Here is a 14,060-nt window from a genome sequence, read left to right on the forward strand (position 1 = left end):
ATATTTAAATTTACGAGATTTGTTACAAGAAACTAAATTAAGGTGTAAAGGTGATGTACCCACAAGCGCTCCTATAAGAAGATGATAGGTGCCAAAAAGTCGATCGTAAATCGGTGTAGCTTTATTGGTCACTAATATCCAAAGTGTACATATCTTCCTCCAAAGCAGTCTTAGTTTAGGCCTGCAACCTTCTTCTTACATCACTGTATACACCTCGGCAGTCTAAGAATGCATTTGGCATATTGCCAAATTGCACTCACTGTCGTTGTCGTAACTATGTCTAAAATTTCATGCTTCATAACATTGGGAGATTGCGATAAATTGGGCTGAGTTTTTCTATTTTCAGAATAAAAGTGGAAATTAATATGGTGTAAGTGTTGCGCTTCATGAATACTAAGCAAAAAAATCTGCTCGCACTTTTTGTTGCACTGGCCTGTGCGTATTGTAGGCGTGTACTTTGAAAAGTTTACATCACTTGCAAATTCTTTTGGAAATTTGTAGGCAATAGCTTCATCTTCGCTAACGGGAGCATGTTTACCGCAGACACTACATAGTTGGGCAGATGGAGAGCTGAACTGTCGAACAGATGACGCTTGAGTACATTCGCAATTTGAAACTGGACAAGAATTTACATACTTTATGGGACTTTGCTTCTTGGAGGGAAGCTTGTTTCTGCGCGTTATAAAGAGTTTGGAAAAAAAATTACATTTTCATACACTATAATATTGGATAGGCGTGGCCAATTTTTCCCAGTTTTGTACACGTACTACAACATCGCCCATAGAAAATGCTTTCCAATTTTTGTACATTTACCCGCTTAGTTTATGAGTAACGAGCAAAAAAAAACAATTTTTCGACCTTCGACCAATTTGGCCCATGTTCATTACCAGCTAACACGCAAGAGCTTCCAATGTTTCTGCAAAATTGGTCATCGATAGTTTTAGTTTTTGGCCCGGAGAATGTTTAGAACAGACATTACACAGACGGACGGAGGGACCAGTGGAAAGATGGGCAGACGGATACACCTAAATCGATTCAGAATTTGATGTTGATCAAAAATATATATACTTTGTCGGGATTCTGAAGCTTGCTCATCCTGCGGTAATGAGTATAAAGAACAAGCAAGTTAAAACCCAATTGTTTCAGTCGGGCCGCCTATTAAATACCTGACAGCACTTTGCCCAATACACTCATTTTGATCATAAAGTGCCAAAAGTTACACATTTTTGCCGTACAAAAAAAGCTAATACCTAATGGAAATCTTTGTATAGGGATCCAAAAAATAGGCTTACATAGTTCAAATTTGCCTCAATAAATTTATACCTGAAGTTACTATATAGTAAGTGTTAATTTTTATCTAAAATACTAAAAATTATACCTTATTGCCGCACAGCAGGTAAGTAAACCTGAAAATGGAATTTACGCATTGGTGGCGACTCGAAGCAAGGTTCGCGGCAAAAGGCATAAATTTTCCAGACCATATCATCCACGAGTTGTTAAACGGGCAAAAATATGTATAGACAACAATGGGTTGTTATTACGATTAAGTTATTGTTTATAATTACCGTCGAATAAATACGTGTGTATTTTCAATGCGAAAATTCCGGTTTCATATTTACGTACCTAGGTAAGAGCTTAGAACGTAAGAGGGTTTATATGAAAGATCCATCCTGTTCAAATTTATCACATTCACTTAGTACGCCAAGGTACTCTTTTGTACTACAATTTTTGCTAAGAAATGTTAAAAAAGGGCAAAGTTTTTCACGTAACGACATCTTTAAAGCAAAGCGTTATATGAAGTACTTGAAGAGTTCTCGTACAAATGATCCGAATCAATCCATTTCCATCGTTATGCTTAATTATGCGAATGCGTAAACGTTAATGGGTTGGAATCTGTAGCTTGCACACAATAATACCCTAACAGACGTCAGAGAGACAGAAGGACAGACATGTCTAATCATAAAATAAATCAGAAGGACAATAGTTCCCAAGCACACGCTTACTTAATGTATTCTTACGGCGAACAACGATGCTGGAAAGATTCGGGAAATGGATCGAAATCTCAAGTCCTTTCGGAGATTGCATTACGTAAAAATTGAATCTGCCCTTGCCACGAGTGATGTGTGTTATGACGACAAACGTTGACTCAATACCCAATACACTAACTTGAGATCGGGTTAATCGAGCGAGTATATCCCTATTGTTTCGTCTTGTTCCCGCTTTCGCCATATTCTTATTGATTGAGTTTGTGAAACTATTTGGCTGAGTTATCTGAATTTTTTATGATACAGTATTTTTGTACGCTTCATTATACCGACAAGGTGAGGTCAAGGCGTCCGTCCTTCTTGTTCTCTTGTGTTCACCCTACAGACCATAATTCTTGAGATATTTTGAAGAAATATGTCTGTCAGTCAATCCGTCCGTCCGTCCGTTTAATGTTTGCCCATGTAAATCTATGTTCAACCCATAGGCGGCAATTTGACAGTTTGATGAAATTGGGTGCATTGACGTGCTTTGGCTCAAACTTGACTGCTATTGAAAATCGTTCTGATCGAACCAATGTTTTGATCAATTCCCATATAATGCGGACATATGGACAATCGTAGGTAACCGTAGGGTATTTATTTATTTAATGGCGGGCCGTGCTCCACTATAGCTTTCGTACTTGTTTATAATCACACAAATTGTTTTAAAAATTGTTCAGTTAACTTGAAAATTAAATGCAAAAATTATGTTAAAATTAAATTTAACTTAATGTTCAACTTTTTTTTGGTTTTTACATACACTAGTATCAAATCGAGCGACGCGGAAATTTTGAATTCCATTCACTTTGAGCAATTTATCGGATGCTAAAAAAACAAAAAACGAAAAAAAAAAACTCAGTTAAGAAAAATCTTTTCATGAACAACATTTTTCTTGAAAAAATACAATTTTTAAAGATTTGGTTAACTGGCTTTAATGAAAACTTTTACCATATTTAAAAAATGTTAGTGTTAATATAAACTTCAAGGCACTCATCTTGATAATGCGAGAAGATGATGTGAAAAAAAAAGTTTTTTTCGTTTTTGATCTGAAGAGCACTCGAATCCAACTAATTAAGTTGAAGAGTTTCGTACATATGAAGTCTAAGCTTCAGATGTGAGATGGCGATCTGTCAAGCAGAACGGCATAATTTTTCAATATTTTTATAATGTTTATACGTATGCATACGTATACATACATGCATACATATACTTATATGCATTAAGCACATTGGAGTTGATGCCTTTAAAATTAAGAAAAATGGAAGACATACACACACGCACACACACACACACACACAATCAATAAGTTACATGTATATTTAAACGTATATATATATGGGCGGGTGTATGCATGTGTGTGTTTTTCAACTTCAATATATTTAATATACTTAATATGTTCCTATAGATCTATTAATGAACATAATCATGCTTTTATGTGTGTCTATGTGTGCGTTGCTTGTGCTATGTGAGTAACAAGTGGTTTGTACGTGCATCCATCCATCCATCCATCCATCCATCTATCCGTCCGTCCGTCTATCCATCCTATCTATCTATTTGCCTATCTTTCTTTATATGTTATTAAATATGTACTGAACAAACTCAAGTCACGGTTAATGGAATTTTGTTTTGCTTTTTTTTTGAAAAGTGAGAGTAAACACAAAATAGGTGCAAAGAGGATGCGTGTTAATTGCCAGCTTTAGATTGTCTATCAGAATAAGTTTAATGGCGGTTATCAATTATACATAATTATACACACACACACACACATAGTATGACACGCACATACATACATATCAATATTTACTTTATTGTCCATGCATGCTTTGTGCATTACATGAAAATTGTGCTCAAATATTTAAGTAATTTTTTTTTTTTATTTTCAATAATATTTTAATGTGTGTGTTTTAGTACATTTCTTAAAATTTCTTTAAGAAATTATTCTATCGTTAGTCACAACAATAATAATAATAATAATAATAGTACCTTAGAGTCAAAATTGCGTGCATTTCATGTTTACATATAATAACAATATATGTATCAAGGACATAAATACTTTTTTTTGTATATGTACACGAACGTGCAACCAAAACCCTGAGTACGTATATATATATGTATAGAGCTTTTATGATGTTTTTGGGTGGGGGGGGGGGGGTTGGGTGCCAGGCAACGAATTTTTTTTTTTTTTTTTTTTTTGGACATTTTTCATTACCATGACAACGAAATCATGAAGTTCTTGCACCCGCATGCATACAATGTGTGTTCAGTCCTTTAGTGCCTTTAGCCTAAATACCGTTAGTTATTCAGCACATCTTAAAATGTTAACAGCAAGAGCATTAGCAGCAGCTTTAAAGGCAGCATTGACGTCGTTAAATTTTCAAATTATCTTTTTTAATTATACAATTAAAGCTTTGCTTATTTACGGCTTTTACTCGCGACTCGGTTGCTGTCTCGAGGCACCGACGGTGCATTTGCCAAATCAAGGCGTTTTAATCGGTACATATTTGAAAATGTTTCGCACGCAGAATTTAAAAGCCTACCTCGGTATACAATACGCAAAGGCTCCACGTTTCTCGCCGCCTGAAATCAAAATGAACAAGTGGAATATCGTTTACAATGCGAGCGCTTACGGTCCAAAATGTTGGCAAAAATTAAGCAAAGAGACCGACAAGCAAACCATTCATATACAAGAGTTGTTGATGAGTTCGAATAACAATCAACGAGACGTGTCTCACGTTGTCTTCGATGAGGAGTGTCTATATTTGAATATATTTATACCGGATGGTTAGTAGAAGAATAATAGTAATAATAGTAATAATAATAATAATAAGAAGAAGAAGAAGAAGAAGAAGAAGTCTTTCTACAATACATAAATAGTTCACGTAATAAGAATTTATTTTTATGCCTATTATTGTTATGTTTATACAGGATCACCAGGCATACTGGGCTATGCCGTAATGGTTTGGTTTCATGGCGGCGATTACTCTACTGGTAGTGCCACAGATATCGATCCATTTCAAATGGTTTTCAAGCAGAAAGTGATCGTTGTGACTGTAGCGTATCGCTTAAGTATTATGGGATTTTTCACAACCGGCGACAACGAAGCGCCTGGGAATTTCGGCTTAATGGATCAATCGGCCGCTTTGCTTTGGATTCGCAAGAATATTGCTCACTTTGGTGGCGACGCAAAACAAATAACTATTATCGGCCATGAGGCGGGAGCTATCAGCGCAGGCTTGCATTTAACTGCAGGCGATTGGTCGAGAAATGCTTTCCATAAAGTTATCCTTATGTCGGGTAATCCCTTAACTGAAAACACGGTTAAGACCTTCGATTTTTATATCAATGCTTTGGATCAAATAGCCGACATATTCGGCTGTAATCATAAGCCCACTTCAATGTTAATCAAGTGTCTGAAGCGTGTCGATGCCAAAATCTTAATGGATAACATACCCGATGTGGAGTGGGGTCCTATAATCGATCATGGCTTTAGTAATACATCGAAAGGTTTCATAGAAGATTATCCGGTGGCCTTATTTAAAAGTGGAAATTATCATAAAGTTCCCGTTATAATTGGCATTACAGATATGGAAGATGTTCTTCAGATATTGGACAATATAAATACGGATGATAATAAAATGTCGTCGACAGATTTCGAAGGTTTCGCATCAAAGATCGCCTCCGAGGATATACAAAAATTCAATCAGAGCGACCTATGGTGTTCGAATCTGCACATTGTTATCGATTCGATTAATTTGTTATATAAGAATGAAGAAGGCTTAAGCTCAAATCAGGTGCTCAGCAATTTCGTCAGCTTTCACACGGACCGCATGTATTTGTCACCGCTCTTCCTTTTAGCCAATTACCTAAACGCTGACGAAGATGTTTTTGTTTATTACTTCAATATTCGACCTAAAACGGAATTTTACAATTTACCTCGATGGATTAGTGTACCGAAATATTTCGATCAAATTTTCATATGGGGAGTTCCGTACATGAATAATAACATGTTTATCAATCGTTGGAATTCAACCGACAAGAAGATCTCCGATATTGTAATGACGTTATGGGCGAATTTCGCCAAAGCCTCCAATCCGACCGCTTTCAACATATATCTAAAATGGAACGCTTTCAGTCAAACGAATCAAACATATCTAGTAATTAATGAGGATTTCAATTTGAAATCGGTAACGGAAAATTACAAAATTAACTTTTGGAACGAATATTACCCAAAACTATTGGATTTCGCCATCGAATGTTGTGCTTCCCAAAACAAGAACAATAAACTAGAAAATCTCAACGGTTTCATTTTACTAACGTTTTCACTAATGGTTTATGTATTTTGAAAAATTACTCTTTTTCACAATTGTTACGAGTAGGAAGTTCCAATAAAAGAATAAATTATTTACAAATTGAGAAATCCATGTTTTATAATTTCAATGCTCGGCAAGGATGTTAGGAAAGCTTATTTCAAGTGATACCAATCCTCAATTGACTCCTGTGTAGATGTTGCGAAAGAGAAACAACTACTCCCCTGAACGTCGCCCGAAAATCCGGGATTAAACCACTGTGGGCATTTGTCAAATTTCCCGTACTACGGACAGTACAGAATGGGTATCAAATCTCGTCTTCAGAGAACTAATGGAATGTAATGGTTGGCCTACTCTTTGTGCTCACGTTTGTTCTAAGAGATGATTCGCTTTTGCTCAGCTCAATGAGTTGACTCATCTGTTGTTAGTTTCCTGACTCACAATAGAAGAAGAGTAATTGCCTGCCATCTGGCTATACTGTAGTAAACGGCACAGGACAAGTACAACCTAATCTCACATTCTGCATGAAAGTTCGTCAACATTTACAACGGACGCTAGAGCTATTCTGGAGGCTTTACCCTTGCAAAACTTAACTCATCATCACAAAGGCTATCCGTAACTTCCTAAATTTGAACTGAAACGCCATTAACAAGGTGAGGTGTCCCATTGTCACTTATGCAGGCAAAATGACAATTCTTTTGATATCCAATTATGAGTGGGTAGAATTAGCGGGCAAATCCGGAACTTCCGCACCTATAATTGCCGACGACACGATCGAAAACTTTGGCCTTCAAAAATGTATTAAGAAAAAATATTTGAAGAGTAAATTGACAGTACTACCTTCCACTTTACTCGCATGTTAATCCTAACCTCACTATTCATTTGCGTCCCGTCAAAGTCGGAGAAATCAAGATCAAGGCTTTTGGGCGAATGTTGCACACCAATGTAACACATCTTAAGAATTCCACTCTTCCGATCTGCGAATGTGGCCGAAAACCTTTTGAATATTCGAACATTCTATCCCATGGCCATGGAAGCATCCAACCTTATGGCCATCTTTAAAGTATTTGAAGAACTTAATTCCAATCAAATGACTTTGACTTTATGGAAGCGACTGGGCTACCTAGTCTACCTCTTAAAGAAAGAAGAGCCGTTAGTATTGTTTGTTAGCGCTTATCCTGCTTTTAGCTCTAGAATTTATTTCTTTGGTCCAAATAAATTGTGGAGCTAAACGTGCTAAAGGATAGACACTCAAAACACTATCTCTCCACTTCACGCCAATCCCTGACAGATATGAGCACAACATCGGTTTCCCCTAGTTTGCGGCCCACTTTTTCGACCATTCACCAAATAGACCTTTATTTTGAATAATTTTTATATGAACAACTATATAATAGACGAACTAGTGGTGGGCCACGTCCCACTATAGTCTTCTTATTTGTATAGTGTGATTATATTATATCTCCGCATGGAAGATCGGCTAAATATAGTGTATAATGAGCTACTCCAACTGACAAACTTGTCGGTGTTCAGCACTGCGGTCCACAGCTGAAAAAAATAACCATAATAAAGTCCTTATTGTTAGACCTGTGTAGGAAGCATTAGTTGCGCTAAGTCAAAATGTATTACCAATTTTTGACTTTTACCTAATGCTTACCAGCACTTGTTTAAAGTCGACCAAGCGAATCAATTAATTCAAAATAATAATTTTAAAATTGATTTACTAAGTTTTACTTCATGAATTATTGTAAATTCATTGTTATTTGTTGTTTAATTCAAATAACTTATAAAGAGTGCGAATATTATTGAATTAATTTTAGTAATTTGTAAAAATTATATTTTAATTTTATAGTGAAAATGTAATGTTTCACTTAAACTGATCGCATGGGACCAGTTGTCGTTTCAGCAAACAACTCGGAAAGATGATACAGTTGATGATGAACAACATTTTGAATATCTCAGCCCTCAGCACTTTCCTTAGAAAGATCAAACTTTTCATGATGTTAATTTAAAACAAGGAAAGTAGATCCAATGAAAACACACAGATACACAAAAAATTATTTCATTTGTTGGTGAAATAGTTGCAAAATGCCTTGTGTATTAGTGGCAATAATGAATTACAAACCTTTGAATCTTTCATATCTTTAACAATAAATGTTTCGAAATAGCCAAATTCGAAAGATGTATGTATGAGAACACTTTGTGTAAATGTTTCACCACAAGTCCAGATTATTAAAGTTTGAAAAAGTCGAGGTTAGCTAAAGTTTGAAAAAGTTCGGATTGTTAAAGTTTGATGTATTAAGTGAAATGGAATGTTAAGCAGAGCTGCTTGCTGTTGGCAACTCTAACAAAAAAGCGTGTTGTCATATTCATATATTTACGTTTTTTTTTTTTTTTTATTATTTTGTTAATATTTTTCAGAATATATCTTCTAATTATTGTTGTAATATATTTTATATACTTTTTTCAATGTTATAAAAGCGGTATTAAGGATGCTATAATTTATAAGAATAAGACGAGTGAGTGTATGATATGGACGCAGACATTGGCTTGGATTTGGATATTGACGAGTATGAACTGACTAATTCCAGTTACCAACAATCATCGGGTAAGTGGTTCTATGTTAACGAAGTCCTGCGGAACTGTATCTTGTGCTAGTCATCTCCACGCATGCTCATCCAAGTCACGCATATTCATTCATTCATTATGTATTATACATATATATATAGCGCCCACATCTGAATTGGGGGATGCAGGGTCTCCAAATCCATCATTGTTAAATGAAGACCTTACACAAACCAATAATATTAATATCATACTCAAACAGTGCAATACTACCAACTCCACCTCGACATTGCTTAGCTCACCTTTCAATAGTTTTAATCAACCGGGTGTGCGAACAGGTTTTGAAACAAAGCTATTCGCCAGCTATTCAAAACGGGGACCGGGGCGTCCCCGCAAAGAAAATCCATTGCTATTATATAGGGGACCTAATAGCAAATTTCAACCAAAAAAAAAGCTTTCCAAAGATCTGCCGAACTCTTCTTTAAGTGACGCTACGAGCATGGGCATGCCTGATGAGAATAATAAGCCAGCGACGACTGGCGTTCATTTCGATGAATTGCCATATTTCACTGAAAAATACCCAGGGAAGATGTGCTGCTTATGCAACCTATGCGAACGAAGCTCTTTGGGTCAAGGTGACTTATTAAAAATCACCGTAAATGCTGAAACATTTAAAACAATTTTTACAACATCATCCGAAAATGTGAAAGATTTGAATGATGAAATCGAAGAGCCAGCAGATACAAGTGGACGTAAAAAGAATTTGACAAAACAAAAGGTTACCATTAACAACGAATTGGTAAATGAGCTCGACAACATTGGTCATGATGAAGTGCCTTCATGGAGCAATCTCTTAGACGATGGAACATTTATCTATATGCATAGCATGTGCGTGATGTGGTCGGTACAATTGAAACGTATTGAAGAGGATTTCGTTCCTAATGTCGAGGAAATGATTGCGAAAAGCCTAACCCGGAAATGCTCATATTGTCAAAGATATGGAGCAAGCATTGGTTGTCGTATGAGTTGCACCACAAATTTTCATTTGCCCTGTGCCGCTGCAGCAAGCTGTTTCCTAATTATTGAATCTTTTTCGGTGTTTTGTTCTGAACACATTAGCCAAGTGCCCTACATATGTAAGTGTACGGTAGCTATTCCAACTTAAAGTCATTATTTTATAAATCTTTATAACTTTCACTTGGATTTGAAAAACATTTCTCTAGCGATTGATGCAAACATTGAATGTCGTCAATGCTCGACATTAGGCGATATATCAAAGTTATTGATGTGCTGCACTTGCGGGGCCCATTATCACACCACCTGTATTGGCCTCGCAAATTTTCCAGGTTCTGTTCGCATTAAACCTTTCATTCCTTCATACTCTTAATCGTTCGCTCTTCCGATTTGTAATAGATTCACGGTCAGGTTGGAATTGTACACAGTGTTGCAAATGCTTGATATGTCGACAAACAGAGAACAACGACGGTCGTTCAGTAAAATGCGAACAATGCCAAAAAATATATCATACAACTTGTTTAAGGCCGATTATATCGTCCGTGCCGAAGTATGGTTGGAAATGCAATGTACGTATGACGGTTGTTGGAACAAAGATCTAGTGTATTAATAAATATTTAAAAATGCATTTGCAGCGTTGTCGAGTATGCAGCGATTGCGGTGCTCGTACACCGGGTGCGGGTGCTTCTTCACGTTGGCATTGTCATTACACCATATGCGATTCTTGCTATCAACAGCGCAACAAAGGATTTTCTTGCCCTATTTGCCACAAGGCTTATCGTGCAGCTTCGCATAAGGAAATGGTGAAATGCAGTAATTGCAACAAGTACAACATGCAGCATTCAAAACGATCTAATGTAATAGTTAAATTTCTCGTAGGTTTGTTCATAGCACTTGCGACGATGAGGCGGATTTGGCTATTTATCATCTAAAAAAAGAAACAAATCCCGATTATGATTACGTTTGTCCATCGTGCAAGATGATAACATTGAATGGTAAACATTTATTGGGATCCAGTTCTAATAGCGCTATAGATCCTCTGTTACAGTCAACTGACAGTTTTGGACGTGATTTAGAATGGGAATTTTATGACAAAGATAATACCGAATTTGGACATCTTGTGGATCCATTAAAGATATCTAAAAAACGAATAGGTCTTAAAGACTTCGGGCGCGGAGGTAAAATGAGTAAATTGTTGGTGGGGAAGAGCGGCTTAATGAGTCAGATCAATCGTAAAAGGAGTGCACGTGGTAAGGGGCGACAATTTTTGATAACAAATTCCTCTTCTGTCACTAACGGAAGTGACCTGAATAGCAGTCAAGGTTCTGAAGAAGATGTTGCCCTTGAAAAAAAAATGATCCTTTGCTCGGCGAAGGACAAATTTATATTGATGCAAGATGTTTGCGTAATGTGTGGTTCTCTAGGCACAGATCACGAAGCATGTCTAATAGCATGTGTGCAATGTGGTCAGTGCTATCATCCACATTGCGCCAACGTCACCGTCTCTAAGACAATGTTACAAAAAGGTTGGCGTTGCCTCGACTGCACGGTATGCGAAGGGTGTGGGCAGAAGAACGACGAAGGACGTCTGATATTGTGCGACGAATGTGACATTTCTTATCATATATACTGCATGAGTCCACCTCTAGATGCTGTCCCGAATGGTAATTGGAAGTGTAAATGGTGTGCAATATGCCAGAAATGCGGTCGTAATTCTCCAGGAAAAAATTCCTCTTGGTTCAACGGGTTCTTGGAATGCGGCCCTTGTGCTAGCCAAGTAAACTGCTTTGCTTGCTCTCAGGCATATAATGAAAATGATTTAATTATTCAGTGCGCCAGTTGCGAACGATGGCTCCATTGTCAGTGCGACTCTATTAAAAACGAAGAAGAAGCGAAGTTGTTTAATGAAATTGAATATCACTGCATGGTGTGCCGATCTAAAAATAATTCCGCAAAAAGCATACCAACGAAAATACTTTTGAGTGATATTGGGGCAGTGAAAGGCACGCAAAATTTAAACAGTCAGAACAAAGACTGTGCAGGTGTGTCTGAGGGTAATGCTACAAGCAGCAACACTTCTGCCCACCCAATTGCCGATACATTTGAGTCTACGGATAACACATTTTGGTTGGACGGCGTCTGCGTAAGCGAACATGGTCTTAATATGATACGCTCTTTGACGACAGAGATTAAGAGGAAACGTAAAGTGCGTACAGATGCAGCTGCTCAACGAGATTTAGCCGCCTTAAATGCTGCAGACGCAGCTGCCGGGAACAGCACACCCACTCCAGGTGATGCTGGAGGAGATGGCAAGTCAACACCAATCGAAAAAATTACTACACCAACCTACAAAGGTATGCATTAATAAGTTATCCATTATCCCCAATTTAATGTTATCACCACTTGGTGAGCTATACATGCTCTAAGCACTAAAATTTAGGGAATAATAATGGAAGTGTATGAATATACGATCCTTGAAAGCTTACATCTTTAAAGCAAATTTCACTAGAGTTAAGCGGTTCTCGCGGTTCGCATATGTGTCATAAATAGAGTTCTAAATAACGGAGTAGTTGTAGGGAAATCGTTACGTGAGATAAATGGGAATGAGAAACTTAGCATAGTTAGTTTTCAAGGTCAATTACATAGTGCAAACACGCTCGGAGAGGGAAAATTTTTTCAGTATATTTAACACAAAGTGTAACTGCAAATGCTATCGAATAATTGAAATTGAAGAATCAACTGTGGACGAAAAAAAAAAACCTAAAAACTAAAGAAAAAAAAATCATTAATTGCGTGTAGAACGTACGACTTGCACTTAAGAGCGATAAATGCAAGCAAAATTTTATACGAATTTTATATTAATACCCAGCATCAAAAGTCATCCAAGTCATCCACGTTATACTTTACTGTGCACAATTCGTAAAGTTGCGAGGTATAACGTGTGGAGTGAGTGGATACATTTTGGGCATATTTTTGTATAACGCTCTTAAAATCTTTTTCTTAAAAGACGGCATGGTGTGGTTTGGCGAGGACGGTAGTCAACCTGAGGGATTTTCAATATCGACGAATGAGGAGGGATTGAATATTTTACGTAAGAAGAGGCAACGTAACTTGCAAAAGCTTGGCATTGGCGGTTTTAATGTACGCATGCGTGGCTTTCGTAAAGAAAACGATGAACAATATGCTGTTCAAGGTGAAAATGTCTTGCTAACCGAGGTTGAAAAGAAAAAAAAGATCATACGGAAAAAATTAAAGTCCAAGTTGAGCGAATCATATCCGGCGTATTTACAAGAGGCTTTCTTTGGCAAAAACTTATTGGATAATAAAGAATCATGTGCCGATTTCGAGGAATCGGATTCCTCGGAAAATGCAATACTAAGCAATTTTAAAGATCGAGAAGATTTTAATGAACAATCCCAACCAAAGGAGCAACTGCAATTGCCTTTAGATAATCAACCCATTAAAGAAACAAAAATGCACCAAGATAACATAAAGCAAAAAGTTCAGAGTGAATCATCCAAGCCACTTGGGATTAATATCAAAACCGAAAATATTGTGCGTAGAACATTGGTCGGGAGCAGCACACTATTGGAAGACTCTATGCAAATTTCAAAGAACGTAGAAAACGTGGTAAGCAACACTATTGGCAGTTTGGAAAACCCAAAGGTAAATAAATATTTCGTTCAAGTAGAACCAAGAAGTCTTGCATAAATAAATACATATTTAAAATTCCCATTCAAGTTTTCAAACGACAATTACATTATGCAGCAACAAAATGAACTTACTGCAATCACCACAATTAAAACGGAGCCAGGGTAAATATATATATGGATATAAATGCAAAAAAAATGTCGACAATTGTTGAAATTTTAAACTTCCCATTATTGCAGACAAAATGAAATTCAAGCTGGTGTCGGTGCTGGTAGCATGCAACAAATGCCGCAGAGTAAGGAGGCAATAGCAACGTTTATGCCGAGTACATCGACAATTAGTCAACAGCAACAGCAGCAGCCCCAGCAGCAGCAGCAGCAGCAGCAACAAATCAAAATTTCAATTAAAGATCAACAGTTGCAGCAGCAACAGCAACAGCAACAACAACGCCAACATCATTATCAGCAACAGCAGCAGCAGCAGCAGCAGCAACAACAAC

At 37.0% G+C, this 14,060-nt stretch overlaps 2 protein-coding genes across 2 annotated transcripts in view; both read left to right on the forward strand.

Annotated features, from left to right (window-relative positions):
- LOC119636287 (carboxylesterase 5A) overlaps positions 1-6,367 on the forward strand; it is a 6,840-nt gene extending 473 nt beyond the window's left edge. Inside the window, exons 2-3 of the mRNA XM_038031590.1 lie at positions 4,547-4,805; positions 4,950-6,367. Coding sequence (XP_037887518.1) covers positions 4,547-4,805; positions 4,950-6,367 — 1,677 coding nt within the window. The remainder of the gene's footprint in view (positions 1-4,546; positions 4,806-4,949) is intronic.
- Positions 6,368-8,725: 2,358 nt separating this feature from the next.
- LOC119636483 (histone-lysine N-methyltransferase 2C) overlaps positions 8,726-14,060 on the forward strand; it is a 7,027-nt gene continuing 1,692 nt past the window's right edge. The window contains exons 1-9 of the mRNA XM_038031842.1: positions 8,726-8,939; positions 9,159-10,032; positions 10,120-10,242; positions 10,310-10,479; positions 10,546-10,736; positions 10,790-12,264; positions 12,918-13,576; positions 13,652-13,725; positions 13,801-14,039. Coding sequence (XP_037887770.1) covers positions 9,396-10,032; positions 10,120-10,242; positions 10,310-10,479; positions 10,546-10,736; positions 10,790-12,264; positions 12,918-13,576; positions 13,652-13,725; positions 13,801-14,039 — 3,568 coding nt within the window. The 5' untranslated portion in view covers positions 8,726-8,939; positions 9,159-9,395. The remainder of the gene's footprint in view (positions 8,940-9,158; positions 10,033-10,119; positions 10,243-10,309; positions 10,480-10,545; positions 10,737-10,789; positions 12,265-12,917; positions 13,577-13,651; positions 13,726-13,800; positions 14,040-14,060) is intronic.

Source organism: Glossina fuscipes, unplaced genomic scaffold, assembly GCF_014805625.2.
Source record: "Glossina fuscipes isolate IAEA_lab_2018 unplaced genomic scaffold, Yale_Gfus_2 28, whole genome shotgun sequence".
NCBI lineage: Eukaryota > Metazoa > Arthropoda > Insecta > Diptera > Glossinidae > Glossina > Glossina fuscipes.